Source organism: Lycium ferocissimum, chromosome 3 (genome assembly GCF_029784015.1).
Source record: "Lycium ferocissimum isolate CSIRO_LF1 chromosome 3, AGI_CSIRO_Lferr_CH_V1, whole genome shotgun sequence".
NCBI classification, from domain to species: domain Eukaryota; kingdom Viridiplantae; phylum Streptophyta; class Magnoliopsida; order Solanales; family Solanaceae; genus Lycium; species Lycium ferocissimum.
The window spans coordinates 24,391,593-24,418,114 of NC_081344.1; the positions used below are offsets into that span (position 1 = coordinate 24,391,593).

A 26,522-nucleotide genomic window follows, 5' to 3' on the forward strand; every position below is an offset into this window, starting at 1 on the left:
AATTAACATCACTTTCAAAACGAGAATATTCACTTTAGTAATCGCTTATTGAAGGTTGTCTAATATCATTAAAATAGCTAGCTATAATTAATGATAATGTAATTCATGTTTACCTCTTTTTGTGATGGCGAGTTCTTTCTTTTACATTGTTCTTCAGAGGTTTTGGCAAAGTTGCTTTCTTTGGTGATTGAGAAGACAGAGCCCAATGCCTGCACAATTCAATTTATGTATAACTAAGGGGCAGAATAAATACTTCAACTTCCTAAACGAATTCAGTTGATTGACGCTAACTGTTTGATTTACCTCAGCTCCTGATTCCTCAAATGATGACCGTCGTCTTTTATCACGATATCTGGCAGGTACATTTTTCTTGTCGTCTTTTTCATGTTTCTCTTCTAATGCCTCCAAGACAGCAAATTCTTCTGAAGCAACCAATGTAGGTTGTGAGACTTCCTTCTTGGTTATAGCTCCCTTTTTAGTATCTTTCCCGCAACCCTTCAAGAGAATACAACCTTTTGATCTCCTTTCTCCACTTAACCAAGCATGATCATATCCTTCCTCCGGTTTATTCAAAAAATTAGGTTTCCAACGTCTTTTCTTTGAAACCCAAGTTTTCAAGTGGCCTTCTGGATCTAGTTCTTTTTTTGCTGCATTTATGAAACCCAAGTTTTCAGGTGGCGAAGTGGTCCTTGAATCTGTACTTCTCTGTTGCTTCATTGCATCTCCTTGTTCCGATTCTTTTAAAATTGAGTCCGTCTCTAGAACGACGTCATCGACCTTATGCTTGGGATCATCTTTCCCTAGTTCACTAGGGTCATTCTGACAAGTGCATAGCAAAGAAAGAATTCACATCATTACTATAAATCCAGAACAAATATCACCTATAATATGACAAGTTACCTTTACTTATCACCTATAGTTCTGACAAGTGCGTAGAATGAAGTTACCTTTTGCTCAAAGAGGAATATATACACACACATAGCACGAAATGGATGATCTATAGCTAGAGGAAAATAAGAATTAAAGGTATGTAGCAGAAACTTAAGTCTTTGCACCTTCTTTTTCTCATGAGAAATTTTTGGCCATGGTCTTCTCCAAGCAATCATATAATTCTCCTAGAATATCAATCAACTACAACTCAATCCTAAACTAGAAGGGGTCGGTTGTATGAAACCTATGTATCCATTCCGCTATTCCGGCCCTATTCAGAGATTCATTTGATCCACCTATTGCATCCCTTATCTAGACTTTGACCCCTGTATGGTAAGCGAAGCAAATATAGACGGAGCTTATTGATTATTTTAGAAATGAAAAATTAAAATTATTTCTACCAAAAATTAATTGAGGATGTTAAAAGAAAAGGAGGGAAAAAGTAGCGCCTAATTCTTATTGATTAATTAATTTTAACATCGGTTGTTATACTTTTTAAGGAGAGGGTATTATCCCGTCATTAATCTTGAGCTAAAATTTGACTTTAATGATCGGAAAAATCATTGTAAGTATATTTACAAACAATTGGATTCATGTCATTTCATTAAGAAATGGTCGTTAAAATTCATATTATCTATTTGTTTATGGTGCCACAACACTGAAAATATTGATGCACTTCTTCGGACGTGCAGGGGTAACCTACCTAAAGTTTGAAATAAAAAAACAATTCAAATGAGGGTTTCTCTTATGCTATACGAGGAACCATAACCTAAAACAACTTGAATTTTTTTATCACTTGTATATGATGTAGTATAAGTTTAGACTTGCTTTCATATGCATTTATCAGTTTCACATAGACAAGCCTAAATTAAAAAATATCTTCAACCCATTCATTAAACGAAAAAGGGCCAGAAATGGCCCTATACTATCTCAAAAGGTCTAAATATACCTTTATCCACCTATTTTGTTAAAACGCCCAAAACTCAACTTTTTGGCTCACTTTTGCCCTTAAAACTAACGTACCTTTTTTTTTTTTATTTTTTTAAATTTGTTTTTGTTTTTTTTTTTTTTCCTTTTTTTAAAGTGACAATTGAGGCTCATATTTGTCTTATGCTCATGTATAATTTTTTAAAATTATTATTTATTACGTGTCATATTCCTATTGGATGAAATTAAAACCCAACATACCCAACTTTGTCATAAAACATACAAATTATTTTATTTATTCATAACATATTATTTTATTTGTTCACCGCAAAACTAACTAACCATAAAATTATTATTTTATTTGTTCACCACAAAAATAACAAAACATAATTTTTTTTTATTTGTTCATCCAGCTTTTCATAAAACATACAAATATTTTTAATAGTTCACCATAAAAAAACAAAAAATAAAATAAAGGTTGTCGATTGGTTCATAAAATTAATTTATTATGAACAAAAACAGTAAAAAATGAACAAATAATATAATTTTTTTGTTGATTTGTGGTGAACAAATAAAATAATTTGTTATGAACAAATACAATAATTCGTATGTTTTATGACAAAGTTGATTATGTTGAGTAGGGGTAGAATTGATTAAAATGTAAAATGTCTTAATTTCATCCAATAGGAATATATCACGTAATAAATAATAATAATAATAATAATAATAATAATAATAATAATAATAATAAAATAATTATACATGAGCATAAGACAGATCTGAGCCTCAATTGTCACTTTTACAAAAGAGAAAAAAAAATAACGTAATTAATAATATTAAAATAAAAAAATTATACTTGAGCATAAGATAGATCTAAGCCTCAATTGTCACTTCAAAATGAAAAAGAGAAAAAAACAAAAAAAATTAAAAAATAATTTATAAATAGAAAAGGTCTGTTAGTTTAAGGGCAAAAGTAAGCCAAAAGGGTGAGCGAATGGTGTTTTTAACAAAAATCGGTGGATGAGTGGTATGTTTAGATCTTTTGAGATAGTTCGGGGACATTTTTTACCCTTTTCGTTCATTAAATATAGGTGAACGACTGCCGCTATTGCTTAAGATATAAATTGTTTCAGAATATATATCTTACCAAATATGAATACTTAAACCGATAGAAACTACTCAAAAAAATTTATTTTGTAGATTGGGAAAGCTGAATTATATTTCATTTATTCAATGCTAATTAATCACTTATTCTAAGTAAGAAATCCTTTTAAATCTAAGAAAAAATTAAGTTTAAAAGACTTATCAGTTGAATTTTCTATTAGATCAGATACAACAACTAAAACTAGAATGTTCTTTTTAAGTGTGAATCTTTAAAGGAAGTGGATAGCAAGAGATAGTTAATTCAAGCACTAAGACATAAATAAACAGTACATCATCAAATAAAGGAAAGATTAATGAAAAGAAAGAACTTACAACTTGGTGATTCATTGAACCAATTATGAAGAATCCATGAAGAGGATCCATGCTGGAAATGAATTCCATCATCATCCTCGTCATCAGCGTTCTCTTCAATGTTGTCCATGCCATTCATCTCAGCCGTAGTAGGGTGAGTTGAGTTTAGAATGAATGAGTGAGAGGACTGCTAAACATCATTATATATAGGAGGGGCAAGTCTTTAGGGTTTTCTAAAGATGTTACAAACTTTATTAAAATCTAATTAGCTCCCAACTTTGATCCAAAAAGAAATGAGAGTAAAAGTTCCGACTTTTCTCATTCACTTGGGATTATGAATTTAGATATGAATTTCATTTGAAAAACTAATTAAAATTTAGAGTTGAGTTATTATTTCATTTGAAATATTTAAAAAATTATTTTTTAAATTTTAAATTTGCTAGTTCAGTTATCGTTATCTTCTTTTTTCTATGGAACTATACTAAAAGTATATAATTTCTTCATCAATTAATATTTGTTTGGATGAATAATTTGGAAGAAATAGAAGGAATGAGTCTTTTGTACGACTTGTCTGGTCATTTTGAGCATTTGGAACTTGTTTTCCCAAATGACACTTCTTGTTGGTGCAACACACATATTATGACTTACAGGGATGTTTGGAATTGGGACATTTGGACATGTATCAGAAGAGAAAACAAAAAACTAGAGACTTGACAAAAAATGAAATAAGAGTTGACCAAAGTCAACATTCGGATAAACGGACTTGGAATCGAGGTTTGAAAGTCTTCATAGGTCCAGATGAGGATTTATAACTTAGATGGATAGTTTGGACGAATCCTGAGGGATCAAAGTGATTCAGCTTGAGTTGCATTTTAGTAGAATTGAATTTTAAAAGTTGATCACGGTCAAATAGTTGACTAAAAGAGCTCGGATTCATGATTTGAAAGTTCCAACAGGTTAATATGATGATTTTGGAATTGTCCGCAAGTTTTGGTGATATTCCAATGAGTTTCGGATGAGTTTGGGTTTTATCCCACTCGTATTTGATGTTTCATTGTCGTTTTTCGCATAAACGGTACCACATTAAGAATTTGAGCTCGAAATTGTGTTTTGATTGAACCATTAGATACGTATCGTGATTTTGAAACCATAGCAACAAGAATTATCGAATTCCGAGGTCATGGGAGGAAGTTATGGCCATTTTAGCGCAAATTTTGTTGTTGAGTTTTGGCTATCCGGTGCACTCACAAAGGCGAACTATTTCTCGCAAATGCAAAGTGATCCCAATGCAAAGACCCCTAGTATTAAAAATCTGACGTCACCCTTATTCTTCAAATTCAATTTTAGGAGTTTTAGAGCTCGGATCTGGGTGATTTTCATGGTGTTCTTCTCGTTTTGACGCGGGGGATAAGAATCTAATCTCAAATTTTTTATTTCCATTTTATTAGCCTCATTTTATTAGTGAATTTATCTATGTTTGAGTTGAAGAAAAAGTGAATTTTTCCCTAGAACTTAAGAGAAGGAAAATCTTTGATTTTTGAAATTGATTTGTGGATAGATGTAACGACTTGTTAGGTCGTTTTGAGATTTTTACCCCTTTTCCCAAAATGGCCCTTCCCGTAGCTTTAGATTAGTGTTTTTGACTTGTAGGGCTGGGTGACACGATTTTCGAGGCGATTGGATGGAAAATAGGGAAGAGAATCTAAGTTTTGAGATTTTGAAGTCCTAAGTTTGAGAAGTTTGACCAATAATTGACTTTTGGTGAAACATGCCCGAAATCATATTCTAACAGTACCATTTGATCCGGAAAGTATTTTACTACTTAGTGGGATAGTTAGTATGTGTCCCGAGGGGTTCGAGAAAGGTTTGGACGTTTGGTGGCAAAGTTTTAGTTTTCGATAAAGTTAGGGCTCTTTTATCGTTAAGCATGTCTTAACAACCTTGTATGGCTGTTTTCTCGATTCGAGCAAGTTCATAGCATCGATTATACTCAAATTACACTTTTGGTTTATGTTTGGGGTTTCCCTACGAGTTTCGAGTGTTGATTCAGAAAGTTTTGGGATTTAGGCTTTTTTGTTTCAGTTGTTTGTGGTGCAGGCGAGGTTGGATCTTTGAGTTCATGTGGAAGGCCCAATGGGCTGGGTCACCGTCTTGCCTTCGCGTTCGTGAGAGCCAACTCGCGTTCGGGAAGAAGGATTTCACCTAGGCAGTAATAAAATTCGAAAACGTGAGAAACATTTTCATTTTTTTTAATATTTGGAGTTGTAGAGCTCGGATTGAGGCGATTCAAAGGGGGTTCTTCTCAATTTTCAGTGAGGGTAAGTTTCTAATTCCTAATTAAGTATTTTTCCCATTGATTATTTCCATTATTTACCTCCGTTTTTGGGTATGAGATTGTAGAAAGTGGGGTTTTGAACCCTAAGTAGGAATTTATGTAAAAGATGTAATTGAAGGTCAACTTGGAGTCCTTTTGAATGGGTTTTATTGATTTAAGTTCCTTGAGTTGAGGGAAAACTATTTTTAAAGGAAAATAATGATTTCGTCACCAGGGTTCGGTGTTACACCTCGTAATTTCGTATGTTAGTCGTTCTAGTCTTGGACTGGGATTACCTTCAAGGTTATATGACACTAGACATGTTCATGTTATGTATGTGAAGGTTTAAGTTCATGTTTAGTAAGTATTGGAGGGATTAGAGGTTAAACGAATCGAAGAAAACGAGTTTGTCAGAAAAACGTTTTGATGGTCCGCAGAACGGTTTGACGGTCGTCAATAGGTGGCTCCTCCACCGTGAAAAAATCATAGAAAGGTCATGTTGGTTGGACCATTTGACGGTCCATTTGACGAACCGCAGACCGTTTGACGGTCCGTCAAAGTGGTCGTCAAATTATGTCGGCGGAATTTTAAGTGAGGCTTTATATTTCGTTTTTCTCCATTTGGATTCATTAACCACCCCTTTCAGACCCTAAAGCTCTCCAAAACCCTCTCCCTAAGTTTATCTATTGATCAAGGCCAAACCCAAGAGAATCAAGAGATTCAAGTGCTAGAAAGCTCACTAGGGTTAGTAGAGTTCAAGTATCTCTTTGGTGTTAAAGTTAGAGGCTTCATCCTAGTGAAGTAATTTAATCCAGATCTTGTTCTTGTGTGATTAAGGTAAGGTTTCATCTCTATTACTTGTTCTTGAGGTTTTTTGATTTTTATACAACTTGATTGAAGGAAGAAAGTGAAAAAGGAAGTTCAAATGTGGATTAGAGACTATGTTGAGTTTATGGACCGTTTTGATCATGTCGTTGTTGTGTTATTGAGATGATTTCCTTGTAGTCGGATAGTAGTTGATGTTGTTGTTATGTTGTTATGATTGTGCTAGAAGGGTATGTAGAGAAAAAATGTAGAAATACAGTGTGCGAAGCGTATATTGGGCTGTTTGAGGTGTATCTTGTAATACTTGTTGAAGTAAGGCTTGTATGAGCTTCTGTTGTTGTTGTTGGCTACTGTGTATGTTGTTGTAGCCAAGAAATAAGGGAAAATGTTGTCCGTTTCATTTTAGAGTCGAATTATCGTTTGATATACGTGATATACTAGCGCCATCTAAGTTCGTATGTGCATTCTTTTGTTATAGGATTGACACACTAGTTGCGGGAAGTTTGTTGTTGGATTGCTTGGACGACTTGAGGTATGTTGAGGCTAACTTTCCTTCTTTTAGGCATGATCCTTATGAACGAAACGTAAACGTAATCACTGTGCAGGCGGCTATGACCCAAGGCATGAATCGTTCAGGAAGATGCTACACTCCTAAAGAATTGGCCCAAAACGCCACAAGACAGGAACATACTCAGAAAAGGGCGATAACCGAAGGAGAGGCTGAAGATTTCTGGCGGCGCATACAGCCAAAAGATTATTCCATTGTTGAGCATTTAAAGAAAATGCTGGCGTAAATCTCGGTGCTATCATTGTTAGCTAGCTCACCGTCACATAGGCATGCCCTCATAAAGGTATTGGATGACGCATATACCTAAGGTACCGAGGTGCAAGATTTAGCTGTGCTAGTAGCCCGTATCATTGGGGAACATAAAAAAGCTTCTCAAGGAAGAAGAGTTGCCAGTCGAAGGGACCTCTCACAATAGAGCCCTCCATATCACCCTAGAATGCCGTGACAAGCTGTAGGGAGAGTACTTCTGGATAATGGGTAGGGCCTCAACATTTGCTCCGTAACCACCTTAACACAGCTTGGCTGTGACGTAGGCAAGATTCACTAGAGCGGGACGAACATCAGGGGATTCGATGGATCCCTAAGTGATTCCTTAGGAGAGGTCGACCTGCCTCCTTCACAGCAGAGTTCCAGGTCATGGTAATCACTACCAATTACAATATGCTCTTGGGAAGACGATGGATCCACTCTGCCGGTGCGGTACCATCAAGTCTGCACCAGGCCATAAAATTTGAATGGCAAGGACAGGAAATTGTGGTGGCAGCTAAGAAGGACATTCAGAAGTATCCTTAGAACACCATTCCTGTGATCAAGGGGAGTCCTTATTTCTCAAACTTTAATAGCGGAATATGTTGGGGCCACACATGCAGAGGAAGAGGTCGATAAACCTATGTCGGTAGTCTACAGAATGATTGCCTCTACCATGCTGAGGAATGGTTTTGAAACAGGAAATGGTCTAGGAAGGGACCTTGAAGGGATAACAGAGCTTGTGTCAATCCCAAAAGAAAACTACCACTTCGGTCTAGGGTATATCCCAAACGAAGACGAGCTCACAAGGGCAATCAAGAGAGGGCCCAGAATAAAGAATTTACCTCGTCCAATTCCGGGCCTGTACCAGTCATTCCCCAAAAAGATGTCGATGCTGGATGAAGAAGAAGCTGATGGGAGTCTCGAGTCGCTGTTTTAAGAAGAGGGATGCTACGCGATCACCGAGAAGATCCAAGAGGCGCCCACCGTACGCAGTCTGGAACAGGAGGGGGCGTGAACAATTGGACATCTACTCCCCTCTTGGCTCCTCAGTAGAGAGATAGATTTTTCTTGAAAAAAAATCTTTTGCTAAAAAGCGTCGGCGTCGGTTAAGACTCGAGCGACCGCCTTTTCTAAAAAACTACCTCGTGATGTTTAAAAATGGAAATGGTTCGGCCTTGTTCCAAGCCAGGATAACAGTTTGTAACTTATTTGCTTTTGAATTAATAAGAAGCCCTGGTCTATGCAAATGTCACGACCCGAACTACGGGCCGCGACTGGTACCCGAGGCTGACCACCGAGCACCACTCATTCTACTGCTTATCCTGCCTTTATTCATATTCCTTATCAATTTGTAAACATAGAAAACGTTTTTCATTTAAAACATATTTACTTATATAACATAGGCCCTTTTGGCTATCAAAATATTAATATACATATACTTGCATATATGAAGACTATGGAACCATACTACCCACGCGTATGCATCTACGAGCCTCTACTAGAACATTGAACATATGGACGGGACAGGACCCCGTCATGCCCAAAATATATACATATATACACAAAATAACATCTCAAAAATAGCACCTCCGGAATAAAGGAGGCTTCGCAGTCGCGATAGCTCACTATGGATCCGTACCGTCTTCGCATGCTACTGCGGGCATGCACACGGCGTCCAAAGAAAGGGACGTCGCATTTTAATATTGTATCGAGTATGTAAGGCATGAGTGAAATGAATATAATAGGAAATCATAATGGCACGAGACGAGGATATAACCTTCGACTAGGTACATGTTATACATATATTACATATAGCATGTCATATAAACTACCATGTCGCATAAGCATCATTATATCATACATGCGTTTCCATATCATATATATATATATATATATATATATATATATATACATCATCATAGCATACATGCATTACCATATCATACATACATTATCATACCATACACACATCATCATCATCGGTTCACGTCCGGTACCCATCGTATGCGGCCACCGGTGGTGGTCATGTCCGTCTCTGGCACGGTGTAGTCGCACGCAGCCACCGGTGGTGGTCATGTCCCGCCTTCTAGGCGCGGTGGAATCATAGCAACAACCCTCGTATACGACCCCGCATTAGCGGTGGTCGTGTCCGGGCCCCTCGGCGCGGTGTAGAGTCGCGCGCGGCCAACTAGTGTTGGTCGTGTCCGAAGCCAATTAGGCGCGGTGGAATCCCATCATCACACACATCATACATTCATCATCATACGTAACCTATGCTTATCATTACCATACATTTCATAGATACGCAACAGTTAACATCATCATACATATCATAGATTTACAATTATTAATCGTCTTGTGAGCATATCATGGCTCTATCATAATTTAGTATCATTTCATACATGTATATATACATATATCATCACAACATATATTGGGACTCATAGGCATCTATAGTCATGTCGGGGTGACGTAAGGTCGTGGAACCCCGACCACGTTATGGAGTAATCGATCATCATATCTCACCTTGAACGGACTAGAAATTTAAGGTGAGTGTTCACAAGAAAGAACCAATGGAATCTCACTTAGGATCCTCGACTTCGTAGGCGTCATTTCTTACTCGGATTCTTTAGATTTCACTTATCATCGTCAATTATCGTGCCGTGCTTTATCCCTCTTCTTTATCTTATACATGTGTAGCTCCCTATAGTCATAAACTCATCGTCATTACTATCGTGCTCATAGTATATCTCTTTATCTTCCTCTCGTATAACTATTTATAACGTAGGCTCTTAGTACTTCGGAATTTGGGAGATTCATGGAGACGGAGGAAAGTCATGCCTTGAAAGAAAGGGACTAATCATCATAAGGTAGGTTTACCAACGAGGATTAATAGCAAGGAGGCATATGAAGGACATTAACCTTATAGAAATCTTGTATCGTAACTTTATGATTTCTAGACTCGGCTCATTATCACATTCATGTCATTCTCTTCATTTTATCTCATATGAGCTCTTTATAGCGTGGTCTCATCATTCCTGGCACATACATACATGGAAAAGTCATAGGAAGATAGGAGGATTCGTACCACGATCATGCCTTAGAAAGGAAGGTTGAACCTTACATACCTTTGTCGTTTAACTATTCGATTGCTTGCTCGTTCTTCTTTAAATGCTCGCGGCTTTACCTTCAAGAGATTCGCATCAACATTAGTTAAACAATCACGAGCGTACTTACTAAAGCTATAGAAAATTGGGCAGCGTTTCCTTTGTTTAAACTACTTTCCACCATAGTCCATATCAACTTCCAACATTCATAATAACCATCACAATATCACCAACAACAATCGTCATCCATTCACATGATTCGTATTTCATAACTTTACTTTAATTCTTCATACTTATGGCCAAAGTTCACTATCGCATCCTTTCGTATCCAATGCTTATTTCATGTTCTAAATATCATTTATAACACATTCATAACATCAACATATTCGTTTCCATGATTCAATCCAACTACTACTCCACAATATTACTATTCACACATTTGATGACCCATTGGCTATACACTTCTACAATCCATGTTTTTCAACTTAATAATAATTCAATTAACATGAATAGGTCATGAAACTTACCTTAAATAATAGAGAACACCCTTTGGATGATATTGCACCTTTTCCACCAAAACCCTATTTCATCTCTCTTGGGATTTCTTGATTTGGATGACTTTTAATGGGTTTCCCTTCACTTGATTCTCTTGATTTCTTGTTGTTGATCCTTGATTTCTAGTGATTTCTCATGGATGAAGTGTTTAGAACTCTCTAGATTTTTTCTTGATGGTGGAGGTGAGAAATGGAATGAATGAAAATGAAAAAGGAAAGGTCCCTTATATAAAATGAATTTCAGTCCCGATGAAATATACGACCAACATACGGTCCGTATAAAATCTATCGACCGTATGTTGGACCGTATATTTGGTCCAGAGAATACACTATTCTCGGGGCCGATCTAAGGCCGGACATACGGTCCGTAGATTTTGTACGGCCGCCGCATGTCCGGCCGTATGTTTGCCAGGTTTTTCGAGAGTTGTTTCGTCGACTCGTTTGATCTCCGATCCTTATGGAACCTTCTTAACACTTGTTACTTACTTCAATACCATTCTAAGGGACGTTATAACTCTTCCTCAAAGGGTCGTTAAGGCATCATTAACTTAATACTCGTGATTCTTATCCGATACGTTCAACTTATAACTCGTTTTCCTTAGCAACTTTCTTTCCTTAACCCGAATGTCTTTGGAAATCTTAATCGGAACTATCACATATTATTTCTTACTTGTCCAAACCTCGTATACGTCATGTCCTTCATGGGTCTATTCACTGTACACTAACGGAGAATTTTCCGAGGTGTAACAGCAAAACTGTTGTTCTTACCTAATAATAAAATGAAAGTTTTCTCACTAATCGCGTAATAACGACCGATGAATAAGCCCAATTTTACTTTGCCTTACTTTTTCAGTAGTAATCGTAATAAAACAACTAAAAATGTCATGACGTGTCATAAAACGAATGAGGAAAACAACCAACAGGAATACGAGGAGTACGACAAATCGACAATGATGCCAGAGGGACTGGCGAAAGAATTGGAAGAATTAGAAGAAAAGAAGAAGCCGAACATAGATGAAACTGAGGTGATCAACCTCGGTGATGAAGAGGATGTCAAGGAGACACGAGTTCACTTGGGGGCCCCACAGAAAGAAGAGCTCATGGCTCTGTTAAAGGAATATGTGGATGTCTTCGCTTGGTCATACGCGGATGTGCCAGGATTAAGCACTGAAATAGTGGCCCACATATTACCCATCAAAGAGGGTTTTGCCCCAGTCAAACAAAAGACGCGAACATTTAAGCCTGACATGAGTATCAGGATAAAGGATGAAGTAGAGATACAGATCCAGTCTGGAATAGTGAAAGTAACATCCTACCCCACTTGGGTAGCCAACACAGTACCAGTACCAAGAAGGATGGAAAGATTCGAATCTGTGTGGACTACCGAGATCTCAACCGGCCAATCCAAAGGATAACTTCCCTCTTGTGAACATCCACATCCTGATAGATAACTGCACCAAGCACGAGCCCTATTCGTGGACTGTTTCGTCGGGTACCACCAAATACTCATGAGCAAGGAAGACGCTGAGAAGACAACCTTTATCACCCCTTGGGGAGTCTACCACAACAAGGTAATGCCGTTTGGCCTCAAAAAAATTGGCGCCACATACATGAGAGCCATGACTACCCTGTTCCATGATATGATGCATCGAGAGATCGAATTTTATGTGGACGATGTCATCATAAAATCAAGAGAAAGCTCAGAACACACCATGCACTTGCGTTAAGTTCTTCGACGTTTCGCAAATTCAATCCGAGGCGAACCCTGCTAAGTGCACATTTGGAGTGCCTGTCGGAAAGTTGTTAAGGTTCATAGTCAGCCGCAGGGGCATTAAATTGGATCCTACCAAAATCAAAGCAGTTCAAGAATTGCCACCACCTAAAACCAAGAACGAAGTCATGAGTTTCTTGGGAAGGTTGAATTACATCGGGCGGTTCATAGCCCAGTCAACTGTGATCATGGAGCCGATCCTCAAATTGCTTAAGAAAGACGCTCCCATGAATTGGACGGAGGAGTGCCAACATGCATTCGACAAAATCAAAAGATATCTCTCCAATCCTCCTATTCTGGTGCAGCCCAGGCAAGGGAGTCCTCTCTTACTATACCTGTCAGTATCGTAAAAATGCTTTCGGGTGTATGCTGGCCCAGCATGACGAAAAAGGTAAAAAGGAACATGTCATTTACTATTTGAGCAAGAAGTTCACCTCCTGCGAGGCACGGTATATGCTCGTGGAAAAGACCTGTTGTGCTCTGACTTGGATCGCTCAAAAGCTAAGGCACTACCTATCAGTGTTCACCACCCACCTTATATCCTGAATGGATCCATTAAGATATATTTTCAGGCAACCAATGCCCGTAGGAAAATTGGCTAAATGGCAGATGCTATTAATTGAGTTCGACATCATATACGTAGCGCAAAAGGCAATCAAAGGACAAGCCCTGGCTGACTTGCTGGCAGAAAGCCCCGTCGATAAAAATCTTGAGCCTTTACGGACTTTCTTCCCAAATGAGGAAGTAATGGTTATGGAAGAAGAGGTGACAGAACCATACTCAAGTTGGAGACTGTTCTTTGATGGGGCAGTCAATTACAAAGGGTCAGGCATCGGGGCGGTGTTGATATCAGAAACAGGACAACACTATCCGATGGCCGCAAAGCTTAACTTCAGATGTACCAATAACATAGCAGAGTACGAAGCATGTGTCCTCGGCCTCAGGATGGCATTGGAAATGAACATACTGAAGTTATTGGTAATCGGGGACTTCGATTTACTCATAAATCAAGTAAAAGGGAATTGGGCGACCAAGAATGATAAGATACCCCCTTATGTAAATCTAGTGCAAAGACTGTGCGGGAGATTCAGGAATATTGACTTCAGGCATACCCAGAGAGCCCAGAATGAGTTCGCAAACGTATTGGCTACGATAGCCTCCATGATCCAGCACGCCAAGAGTGCTCACATTGACCCTCTGGAGATCACACTAAGAGAAGAACAGGCTCACTATACCCACATCGAGGCCGAGCCAGATGGCCAACCATGGTACGCCGACATCAAGACATACTTAGAGAAGGGAGAGTAACCCCCAGAGAGTTCAGCAAATCAGAAAAAGACTATCAGGAGGTTGGCTAATGGTTTCTTCCTGAACAAAGAAGTATTGTACAAAAGGACGCCTGACCTTGGGTTACTCAGGTGGGTGGACGCCGAAGAGGCTACACAATTGCTAAAAGATGTGCACATAGGGACATGCGGTCCCCACATGAATAGGTTCGTCCTCGCAAAGAAATCCTAAGGGCAGGATATTATTGGATGACCATGGAGCACGATTCGTGCAAATTCGTGCAGAAGTGCCATCAGTGCCAGATACACGGAGATCTGATCAAGGTTCCTCCCACCGAGTTACATGCGATGAGCTCGCCATGGCCATTCGTGGCATGGGGGATGGACGTCATAGGACCCATCGAGCCTCTAACCTCTAATGGACATCGCTTCATTTTAGTCGCCATCAACTATTGTACTAAATGTGTAGAAGCCACTTCACACAAGTCAGTGACCAAGAAGGCCGTGGCTGAATTCGTCAAAAATAATCTGATATGCCGCTTCGGTGTACCGGAGTCCATCATAATAGACAACGGTGCCAATTTGAATAACCATTTGATAAAGGACATCTGTGAACAATTCAAGGTAACCCACAGGAACTCTACCGCCTACCGACCATAGATGAATGGAGCCGTGAAGGCCGCCAACAAAAACATCAAGAGAATCCTGAGGAAAATGGTTGACAACTATAAGAATTGGCACGAGCAGCTGCCTTATGCCTTGTTGGGGTACCGAACGATGAACCGAACTTCTACCGGGGCAACTCCGTATCTCCTTGTCTATGATACAGAAGCGGTCATACCCGCAGAAGTGGAAACCCCTTCACTCAGGATCATCCAAGAGGCAGAGCTAAAGGATGCAGAATGGGTCAGAAACCGCTACGAACAGCTGGCTATGATAGATGAGAAGAGAATGGTGGCAGTATGCCATGGATAGCTGTACAGACAAAGAATGTATCGAGCCTTCAACAAACGGATCAGACCTCGACTTTTCCAAATTAGACAACTCGTGCTCAAGAGAGTCTTTCCCCACCAAGAAGAATACAAAGGAAAATTAGCGCCAAACTGGTAAGGGACGTACATGGTCAGGAAAGTACCCTCAGGAGGAGCCTTAGTCCTACCCGAGATAGACGGACAAGAATAGCCTAAAGCCATCAATGCAGACGCGCTCAAGAGATACTACATTTAGGATTCCACTTGCTTGTAACTGCATTATCGTTTCTTTGTAATCGTACTTCTGTAATAGAATAAGGAAAAACAAATCATCTATGTAATGAACTACGTAATGACCTAACTTCCCCACAGTGGGATACATAGGCAGTCCATATCGGACCCGGTCACATTATTAGTAAAACCAAAAACTCGGTTACTTTATCCCGAACTATGTTCGACCTGAATTCCTACTGTGACAGGATACGTAGGCGCTTTCGAGCTCGGTTGTCATAAAAGAAAAACCCAGAAGCCATTAGGAAAGCCTCAGAGACAATAAAACAGGAGGAATTGATGAGATCAAGCTACGAGGACTAACATAAGAATCGGCCAGCATCAACCCCACACTGGGGCAGAATTTTTGAGAGGGTCTCAAAAATTCCTACCGGAAACAATCAACAAAGAAAGAGCAAAACAAAGCTCTACACTGGGGCAAAATTTTTTAGGGAACATCAAAAATTCCCGCATGTGAGAAAGAACAAAGGCCGCTCAAGGCAAACCCAAAACTGAGACAGAATTTTCGAGAAAGATCTCAAAAATTCTATCAATTTGGAAATCAGCGATCATACCTCCCGAGAGATCCGAAAAACCTCGTTCAAAGACACATGTCATGACAAAAGATTTTTCAAAAAAATAAATTTAAAAAAAAAATGCTCTTCACAAAATTTTTACTTTAAATTTTCAAAATACGCCCATTAGTATAAGTACGCTCTAAAACCATCTCTCGAAATACCGAGCCCAAGAGGGTTCGAAGAGCATCAAAAGGGACCGCGGGACGGAGAGAACGACACTAATCGCCTTTTAGGAAACTCATAATTTTTCTCGTGGATGCGTGTTTGTAACAGTAAGCGCGGCCCGCCATTGACCGGTCTACTCACAGCAAAGCCGACCCTGTCACGACCCAATTCGGGGTCGTGCGGGCACCTACCTTCCCACCTTGGTAGCCGAACCCTTTCATTTGTATAACACCTCAATCACGAAACATTCCATTTTAAGCATTAGGTAATTAAGAAATACAGCGGAATTCCATTTATATATTCAATAAACGCAAAGTCTATATGTTTACAATAATACCAATTTATAGACTCGATCCGACTTTCCATGACCTGGTCTAGACTAGTACAAGAGCGACTATTGACTCAAATCACCATTACATTCTACGACTCAACCTCCGTCCCAGAATAAAGTGAGAGGAGGCCTTCCAGATAGGCACCGCACGTTCCGCTCGCTATCAATCAAATACCTGAAATAATCTACACCCCAAAAAGAGTGTAGCAAGTGCAATATCAGTACAAACCATGCGTACTGAGTAAGTATCATAGGCCGACAATGGTTAGTAACACATATCAGTAAAAAAATTCACAGATAACGATGATAATCACTAAATCAAATCATACATCTATCTACCACACACTGTATATCAATACCCTTAAGCATTAATTTCACTCTAATAATTCACCAGTCAAGCTCATAACGATCTCGGAACTCACATATCGTTAAATCGATCGTTTCAGTCTAGTAGTCAACTCATCATTAGGACACCCGTTATGCTACACCACGTAGAGACCAAATATACAACTAATCTTACGGACGGTCTATGGGATACCTCAACAAGTTCAATCAATAAATCCAGATCCAAGTACACGTCATTGCCTAAGTAAAACATGTAATCCCAAACGTGCCAAGTCTGAATAAATCAATCCGAATCCAATCATCACAAGTAAACACCAAATCATCTCAAACCAGCCATAATGCAATGCAATGCAAGATGTATGAATGCAATTCCATGCCACGAAAATGAGGTGTACACATATACTCCGGATGAAAATATTGACGTCAAGGTAGCACAACCCAAAGGTGACTCGCGAAGTCTAAGTGCCACCTGTCCCCGATCTTTGCCCAACAGACAGACGGGACCCTAGCTAATTGCTCACAGGGAGAGTCTCACCGGCACCACTCTGGGAGACCCGCGGAGTCCATACACTAACAATGATTCCGGGATATCATCGGAAACGGCCATGCAACAACGATGCCGGAATAGATCATCGCACATCGGCAATCTCACAATCATTCAAGTAAAAGAGTCTGTTAAATATCAGTTTCACACAATCAATGATTTCGAAATTAATCATCGGACATCAGCCTTCGCACAATCACTCAAGTAAAAGAGTTTATCAAAATACCAGTTTCACTTAATCAACGATACCAGATCATCACCAGGTATCGGCCATGCGTCATGAATGAGTGAGAATGTATGCAATGTGTGTATCAATATCAACAACCAAGTTTAATATCACAATTACCAATAATGGGGTACGCCAAAAATGTATCAATCAGTTTCACACAATCAACGATTCCAGAATTGATCATCGGACATCGGCCATCTCACAGTCACTCAAGTAAAAGAGTTTTATCAAGATATCAATTTCACTCAAACAATGTTATCAGATCATCACCGGGTATCGACCATGCATCATGAATGGATGAGAATGCGTGCAATACGTATATCAACATCAACAATCAAGCTCAATATCACAAGTATCAACAATGGGGTATGCCAACAATGTATCAATATCACAATACCAACAGTGGGTATGCCAACAATGTATCAATATCACAATGTCAACAGTGGGTATGCCAACAATGTACCTATATCACAATACCAACAATAGGTATGCAAACAATGTATCTATATCACAATACCAATAATGGGTATGCAAATAATATATCCGAACCACAAATACCACAATAGGTATGCCAATAATATATTCCAAATCAAGATGAATACCAGGGTCTAATCTCTAACAACAACTCATGGCATCAAGCCAGTACAATAGAACTGTCAAACTCAACACAATGTGTCACAACCCAATTTCACAAAGTCGTGCGGGCACCTACCTATCCCACCACGGTAGGAGAACCCTTAATTCAACCTTCACAAACATAGTATATATAGCAGAAGAAAATAAGCAATGAAGCCTGTCATTCGAATATATAATAAATGTGGAAGTAATCATAAACCACCCAATATCTGGTCTGGTCATACAAGAGCACTAACTAAATACTACAAGTCTGAAGATGAAAAGTCTCAAAATACAACTGTCTCAAAATAGAGTAAGACAAGTAAGTAAGGGAAAGAACGTCCGGGGCAAAGTTACAGCCCCGTTATCGTGCTCACCCCGGAATGACTCTACGTTGCCGGCCTCGCCAATCAGCCAGGGAAAGGAGTAAACTCCGTCTAATACTCGTATCCATAAAAGAATGCAAAGGCAAGTGACAAGACAAAATAACGGTACTGGGTAGGTATCATAGGCCGATTAAGACTAGCTGACATATATAAAGACAATAAGGTAAAAGAAAACAAGTAAACGGTAGAATACAAGTCATGCTTTTCCACGTAATCACCATTCATATCCAACCTTATGTTACAGAAACTAATCTCAATTGTTCCAACCATTCACATAGATCAAACAAGTCCACTAGTACGATCCAATCAACGTAATCTAACTAACAAACAGCCAAGAAGCATAACCAACATATAACTAAGTCATAATCAACCAAGAAGTATAATCAAAGTAATGCAATATGAGGTATGAATGCACTGCGATGCAATGCAATGCCTGTACTCTTGTACTCCGTCGGTGGAATACTCCCATGCCTTGGCAAAGACAACCCATGGGGGACCCGCGAAGTCCAAGCACCGTCACTCCGTACACAGTGCAGAGGACCAAATATCCGAAAGTCTCATAATATTAGTATTCCACATCAGTCACTCCGCACATGGCCCAGAGATGACTCAATACCAAATATGTCTCAGAAGAATATCGGTCATTCCGTACACAGCTCAGAGATGACTCAGTATCTAATGCAATAATGTATGCAGTATGAATATGATGCAAGTACAATATCAATGAATCATGTTAACCAACCGTGCCACGCAAGGGCACACAAGTAATATCATCATTAAGGTAACAAGATAAACCACAATGGAGTCGCAACTCTCAATTCTACTAATAATCAAGTCTCACCATATCATAGTCATCAATGTTTCCTTCTCATTTCTATGATCAGTACCAATCACAAAGCCTAACAATTTAGTACAGTATTTCCCTCTCGGTCATTCCGTATCACACAGCCTAGAATGACCTGTCATCCCGTGTCACAAGCCTAGGATGACTGAATAATCTATATGCTATGAATATGAGTATGAATATGGGACCATGCAAGTACAATTCGTGAATAGTATCAAGTTCAAGCCGTGCCAAACATAGTACACCAATATCACAAATGATACACAACCGTGCCATACAAAGTGCACCAATATCATCAACAATGATCCACAGAGTAATCATAATAAATCTCCAATTTCCATAACAATTAGGATCAAATATCCTAAGATTTCTATACCAATAACAAGGCGTACACTAAGTACTAGTATCAATATCAAGTAATTTTGTCCTTCCGTTTGACTTCCAATTCACAAACAATCCACTAATTTATACACAACGTACCAAACAAGGTCCTATGGAGTCTACAGGCCACAAGCCCGATCAAACAAGTCACAAGCAATACCAAACCCTAAGGTAACATCCAACCCAAACTTCATACCCGAAGGTTTACATGAATCTCCGATAATATTATCTAAATATACGCTTCGCTAGTCGAAGTCTCACCACAAAAGTAAGGCATAACCTACCTAGAACGCCGAACAGCAAATCACGGACCACGAGCTAATTCCTTGCCCTCACGGTGAGTCTCCACACAATCAAACTCTAACCAAATAGAGATTCTATGTAAGAATACGAGAAGAACAACACCCATATTGGTTATATTCTATTCGGGTCAGACCTGCTCTTTAATTTAGAAAAACGGGACTTAAGGGCAAAACGAAAATTTTATGATCAAAATACCAATTTCAACACCAATTAACCCAAACCCATCATTAAAGTCAAAGGAATGTTCAACTAATCCTCAAAATCCTTTTTATATGAAAAACCCCCAATTTGGGTCTAAGAACCCTAATTTTTATTCAAGAATTTCTATGAAATAATCATGGGTTATTGATTACTAAGCATGGAAACATGATAATCTATCATAAACATCAACAATTTCATCATTAAACTCCATCTATTCATCAATTTCATTTTTAACACTTTTTCTCCCAAAACCCATGAAAACCCTCTTTGATTCTAGTTATTACTAGGTTAGAATCATGCAATAATAAGTTCTAGTCATCAAATTCATGCTTAATAGAGCTAACCCAACCAACAAATCAAGACTTTTTAACCACAAGTTCATTTTAGAAGAAAACCCCAAAACCCACTTAGCCTTCATACTCTTAGGAAGAATCTTAGCATAGATTAATGGTTAAGAGAAGTGAATAGATGATTCTAAGGTCAAGGATGTTACCTTTGTGAAGAACTAGTGAAAACCCTCTCAAAATCGCCTCCCCAAGCTTAGAGATATGAAAATGAGTAATGACTTAAGGTTGGGGCTTTTAACACTTATTAACAGCAGATTCTGCCCATCGACCGCTTTGGCGGCCACCCGGCAGCTTCGGCGGCCACCCGACTGCTTCTGCGACCGATCGCCTTGGCGACCACCCAGCTGCTTCGGCGGCCACCCGACCGCTTCGGCAGCCACCAGACACCAGAATAATTCTGGTGTCTTCCAAACTTGGAATTATCACTCGGAACCATCCCGGAACCTCCCAGACACAAACCAAACATGTAGATATACATAAAAACGCGCTACGAATGCACTCGTGGCCTCGAAATTCCCATTGGAGGTCTCGTTGACTAAGTCAACCCCCGATACCTCAAAATTAACTTTCCAACCCAAGTCCCAAAATGCACCCGAGTGCATTGGGAACCAAATCAAATATGCGTACAAGTTCTAAATAATCATCCGGACCTTTCGGAATCGACGAATTTTTGAAAAAGGTCCGTTTACCCAAAAGTCAACTTTGATTTTTCGTTTTAAGCCTAATTTTCACAAAAAGTCACCTGAATCAAATCTAAACACCTCGAGAAGCGTGTTAACGGTCCCCTCAGGTCAAAAGTGAGCTAACCAAGCTCGGGAAAAGGTCAAAAGTATCGGAGATACAATAACGACCAAATGGGTCGTTACACAATGGATCAATCAATCGATATACATTTACCACTTCCTTAAAATTAACATATTAGCTTAGAACACGAATCTCACCTTACACTAAAAATCTTTCGTTACAACTTATTTAGAACTCAATCACAATCATTGGTACATTTTATCCTCCAATTTATCCACTAGATTCACTATTAATGGCATAACACAAGTAATCACATATTACGGGAAATTTTCATCATTAGGCATAAAATTAAGCTTCGACCGCTACTCCCAAGTCACATAAATCCACCGATATTCAAGAAAAACCACATCAAACAACCTAGGGAATCTACAGGCTACAAGCCCGAACAAACATGTCCCACAACAATACCATCCTAGGATTCCATCCCGAAAATTGAAAGAAATGGCTTCTATAGCCTTTACAACAATATATGGAAAGAAAATTGAACCAATGGCTTCTATAGCCTATTCTAACTCAAAAAAAAAAAAAAAAAAAAAAAAAAAAAAAAAACTATTAAGCTTATGATTGCCATCATCATTACTTCAACCATATGAACTCACTACCATCATTAATCCTTATCAATTGTCACTACACAAAGCATTTTCAAAAGGACCAATAAAGCATTTACATGGCTGGAAGAAAAATAAAAAAAAATGTGACCATTGTTTGCAGATGTTGATTTTCTTTAAGCTAACATCTACTCCATTCGGACCTTACATTTATTATTGAGTTCTAGCAAATCCTTATCTAACAAAATAGAAGAACCAGTAATCTATAGACTAAGTAAACTTTTACCTTAAGCTTAAATTAAAGTGTGCTTCCCTGTCGGCTCAACCAAAGTCCCCGTCACTTCCTTCGAGTAAATCTTATTTCCCAAGAGCCAAGAGCTTATTTACCCTAATATATCTCACCTATAAAAGTATAAATTAGGCTCACCAGCCACTTATTTAATTCTCCAACTCATATCTTATATGTGTGCAAATAATATTCTTATGAATAAAAGATTCACACACATTAAATAGGTAAATTCTAAAATTTACCCGTCAATTATATGACCGTACCACCTATCCCCGCAAGTTAAGAATATTATTTCCAAACTACAAAAAGGGTAATTTGGGGAAAGGACTGCAAAATGCCAGAATGACCAAACGGGTCGTTACAGACCCCAACAAAGAAAGACCAAAGGGGTCACAATAGAAATGGACGGTAAAGACTTATCCGACCAAAAGGGTTAGGACAATGACCGTAAAAATGCATCCCACCGAAAGGGTCAATGAAACAAATGAATGGCAAAGGAGTATTCAACCAAAAAGGTCAATAAAACAAATGAACGATAAAGACATATCAGGCCAAAAGGGTCGCACTAAATGAGCATAAAGACATATTCGACCAAAAGGCTCATGACAAAAACAAAGGGGCATATTCGACCATGAGGGTCACAGCCCACACAACGGGTGAAAGAAAGATCATCCAGCTGCAAGGGCCATATCTGTCTCCTTTGATTCCTTTCAATTCTTTAAACTCCTTTCAATTCTTTCATTTAAAGCTGCTAAGAGGGCCATTGCATGTTTACTTTCCTGCGACCGAGAGGGCCATTCATACATACTGCTGAGAGGGCCATTGCACGTTTACTTTTCTGCTGCCGAGCGGGCCATTCATACAAACTGCCGAGAGGGCCATTGCACGTTTACTTTCCTGCTGCTGAGAGAGCCATTCATACAAACTGCCCAGAGGGCCATTGCATGTTTACTTTCCTGCCTCCGAGAGGGCCATTCATACAAACTGCTGAGAGGGCCATTGCACGTTTACTTTTCTGCTGCCGAGCAGGCCATTCATACAAACTGTCGAGAGGGCCATTGCACGTTTACTTTCCTGCTGCTGAGAGAGCCATTCATACAAACTGCCCAGAGGGCCATTGCACGTTTACTTTCCTGCCTCCGAGAGGGCCACTCATACAAACTGCCGAGAGGGCTATTGCATGTTTACTTTTCTAATGCTGAGAGAGCCATTCATACAAACTGCCAAGAGGGCCATTACACGTTTACTTTCCTGCTGCCGAGAGAGCCATTCATACATACTGCCGAGAGTGCTATTCATACAAACTGCCAAGAGGGCCATTGCACGTTTACTTTCCTGATGTCAAGAGGGCCATTCATACAAATGTCATGGAAATATCTGCAATATTGTCGAATTTTAAAAGCAGGTGCACAGCTTCCAAAAGAGAGCCGGCTTGTTGAAACAGATCCAAACAAATTGCGGAGCAAACGTGGAACTTTTTCTTACGCAACCGGTCAAGCTAGGGTGCCCATAAGAGTCTAGCTCTCTAACTAGGACTTGAAAGCCGTCCGATCTCAGACTCAGCCACAATCTGTCTATTTTGCTAAAAATCGCGACTGGTCGGATACACACCAGTAAAATCCGAAGGTATTCCCTCAAAAGGGGGGATACTCTACTCCAGCAAGTCCAACTACATGTGTCCTGATTCCTAGAGACCAGGGATATGTATATAGACTCAAAACCCAAGAGTTGGCCGCACTCTAACCATCGTCTAGGGAAATGCCGGTCACAACACCGAGAATCTCAGGACTTTCCAGCTAAATCACTTAAAGTCTTTAATCGAGTCAAACTACAGGTGGCCTGAATTCTCGTACATCCCGAGATATGTAGGAAACCCGGAAGCCAGGGTCCGGCCACACATGTGTGAATTGCTTGAAATTGAAGGGCAAGATGAGTCGGTTCCGTAGAAAATTAGGGTTAGTCAAATTTCGTTGCTCAGGGATGGTCCCGTCATCCCCCAACACCGAAGGGGCAGTTGTTGACACCTAATTTTTGACCTCCTGTAATTTTTTTAAGTACTCGGAGTCTGTGGACAATAAGTAAAATCAGTTGCGCACCCTAAAAGGACTAGATTATTTTTATGAAAATTATTTGGGATAATGTTTCTCCTCTTTAAATTGATAAAGAGAATTTTCAGGATATTTTATGTTTTGTGGAAATTAATTGAGGTTGTATGACATTTAGGGAATATTTTTAAATTAATCAAGTTTCAAAAACCATTTTGAATAATTATTTACTTAATTGATTATATCAAGGAAAAATAGAGTAATGGGTGATTTATTCTATTTATTGTCAGAGGTGATTCAAGTAATTAAAAGAATTGACCATTTTACCCCTCAAACCTGGATTCTGTGTGTTTGCGTAGTTGTTTAATTGATAAATTGTCTGGTTAATTAACTTGATTAATTATTGGGACCATTATCTGCAAAATGATTTTTTAAAAAGTCGTTTTAGAATTAATTAAGTCCTAATAGGCTAATGATTGTTTTTTTTTAATTATTATTATTTATCCCCGACCCTCCATACATATATATACACACCATGTATATATATATAATACAATGGCCCATCATTTTTTTTAAAGGAAAGGGGAACGAACCCAGACCCGGCCCAAGGCAGAGTAACAATACTCCCCGTCTCATTATCAAAAGACCCCTAAGGGGGCCATTCCCTTTCTCTCAAGGCTAGGGTTCAAAACCCTAGCCGCCAGCCTACCCCACCCCTTCGTGATTGTCCCATCGCCACCTGAGCATGAACAGGGCTCGGCGTGGAGGAAAGGATGGAGCAGTTATTGCTCCCGTCCTCCTTCACGCCTCCTCTTTCACAAATTCTGGCCAAACAGCCCCTAAAGGTATAGACCCGTCCCTTTCTTTATATTTTTCGTCATTTACATTAGTGTTGAAGTGATTTGAGCCATTGATTTCATTTTTACCTCAAATCTGGGCCGTGTGTTGGATTTTTTAGTAAAGACTTATGTAAATCTACAAGTCCCACATCGGTTGTGTGAGCTCTGAGGTGTGTTCTGGGGTTTGATTTATAGAACCCCATTTTTTCAAAAAGGGGGAGGTTGGAACTGAGAAAGGCTTGAAATTATGATTTTTTTTCAAGTTCAAAAGTTCCATCAGTCATATTTTTAAGCTTTAGCCGAAAGGTTTCAATTTTCATTAGTTCTAAAAGTTTGCTATATTTTATTCGGTTGTGGTGTTGGTGGCTGAGTCTGGCATTGGAAGCATCCAAATCCATTGCTTGCCCCGGTTGCACTCGCAAAAAGTAAATACTTTTTAGTTTATTGCTTTCCATTTATATTTCCGTGTATATTAGTGCAGTTTAATATGATTAAGAGTATTATGTGTGGTTTAGAATATAGTTCAAGCTAATATGTTTGTTTGATTTAGAATTCCATTTAGATTTCTGTCTATATCATGCTTGTTTAATGTGATTAAGAGTATCATATGTGGTTTAGAGTATAGTTTAAGCTATGTGTTTGTTTGATGTGTGTATAATGAGTCTTATGTTTTAAATTCGGAATAAAGGGGGTCTGTTATGTATCATGCTGGGCTTAGTCCTATGTATTCCATGTAACAATGCTTTCTCTAGGGGGCGGTTTGAAGTTATAAGACCTTTGAATGATTTATTTGACTTACATTCTTGGCTGTGTCCATTTGTAAATGTGTTTTGGCTTGAAGGTTAACCCAAAAAGGGGTTAAAGGCCTATTAAAGTGAGGTGTTTGATCTGGTGTTGAGTAATCTTTTGATAGTATGTTTTTTTTTTTTGGGAGATTTTTTAAAGGTTGAAGATTTGTTATGTAGGGACCTAGTCTGATCATGTTTGTCCTACTCAATCATGTGTTTGTTTGGAAAGTTGAAGGTTTTTTTTATGTAGGGATCTAGTATGATCATGTTTGTCCTACTTAATCATGTGTCTGGTTTGAGGATTGAAGGTTTACTGTGTGCTCTGTGGGATCCTATTTGTTCTACTTGGTAAAGTGTTTGGCCTTAAGGGTGTTTATGGCTACAAGTGGATTAAGTGCCTTGATTGGCCTGATCTCTGTTTGCTTCATTTAAGTAATATATATTTGGTTGAAAACTTGGCATTTTGGGTCACATAAGTACATGTTAAGATAGAGGTTTTAAATAATGATTCTGGGAGGGGAAGGGATTTGAACTTGATCAAAAGTATTCATTTGGCTTGCATTTGTCTGATTGTTTTGCTTATGGTAAGCATGGGAACTTGTTGAACCCACCTCTGAGTAGAACTTATAGAATATGTAAGTGCTTGTGTTGAGTCTAAAAGGTTTTCAATATTGCTATAATGAACTGAGTTCAGGGCAGTCTTAAGATAGTGT

The 26,522-nt window shown here is 39.0% G+C and overlaps 1 protein-coding gene across 5 annotated transcripts in view; it reads right to left on the reverse strand.

Moving 5' to 3' along the window:
• LOC132050083 (uncharacterized) overlaps nt 1–26,522 on the reverse strand; it is a 61,712-nt gene that overhangs the window by 1,442 nt on the left and 33,748 nt on the right. Inside the window, exons 1-3 of one of the 5 annotated variants that reach the window (XM_059441140.1) lie at nt 3,334–3,584; nt 292–819; nt 114–209 (exon numbers count right to left, since the gene is read on the reverse strand). In XM_059441140.1, the coding sequence (XP_059297123.1) occupies nt 114–209; nt 292–819; nt 3,334–3,447 (738 nt within the window). In that variant the 5' untranslated portion in view covers nt 3,448–3,584. Of the gene's footprint in view, nt 1–113; nt 820–3,333; nt 3,606–26,522 lie in introns of those variants that run through there. The other 4 variants (XM_059441137.1, XM_059441139.1, XR_009413235.1 and 1 more) reach the window with 4 other exon arrangements.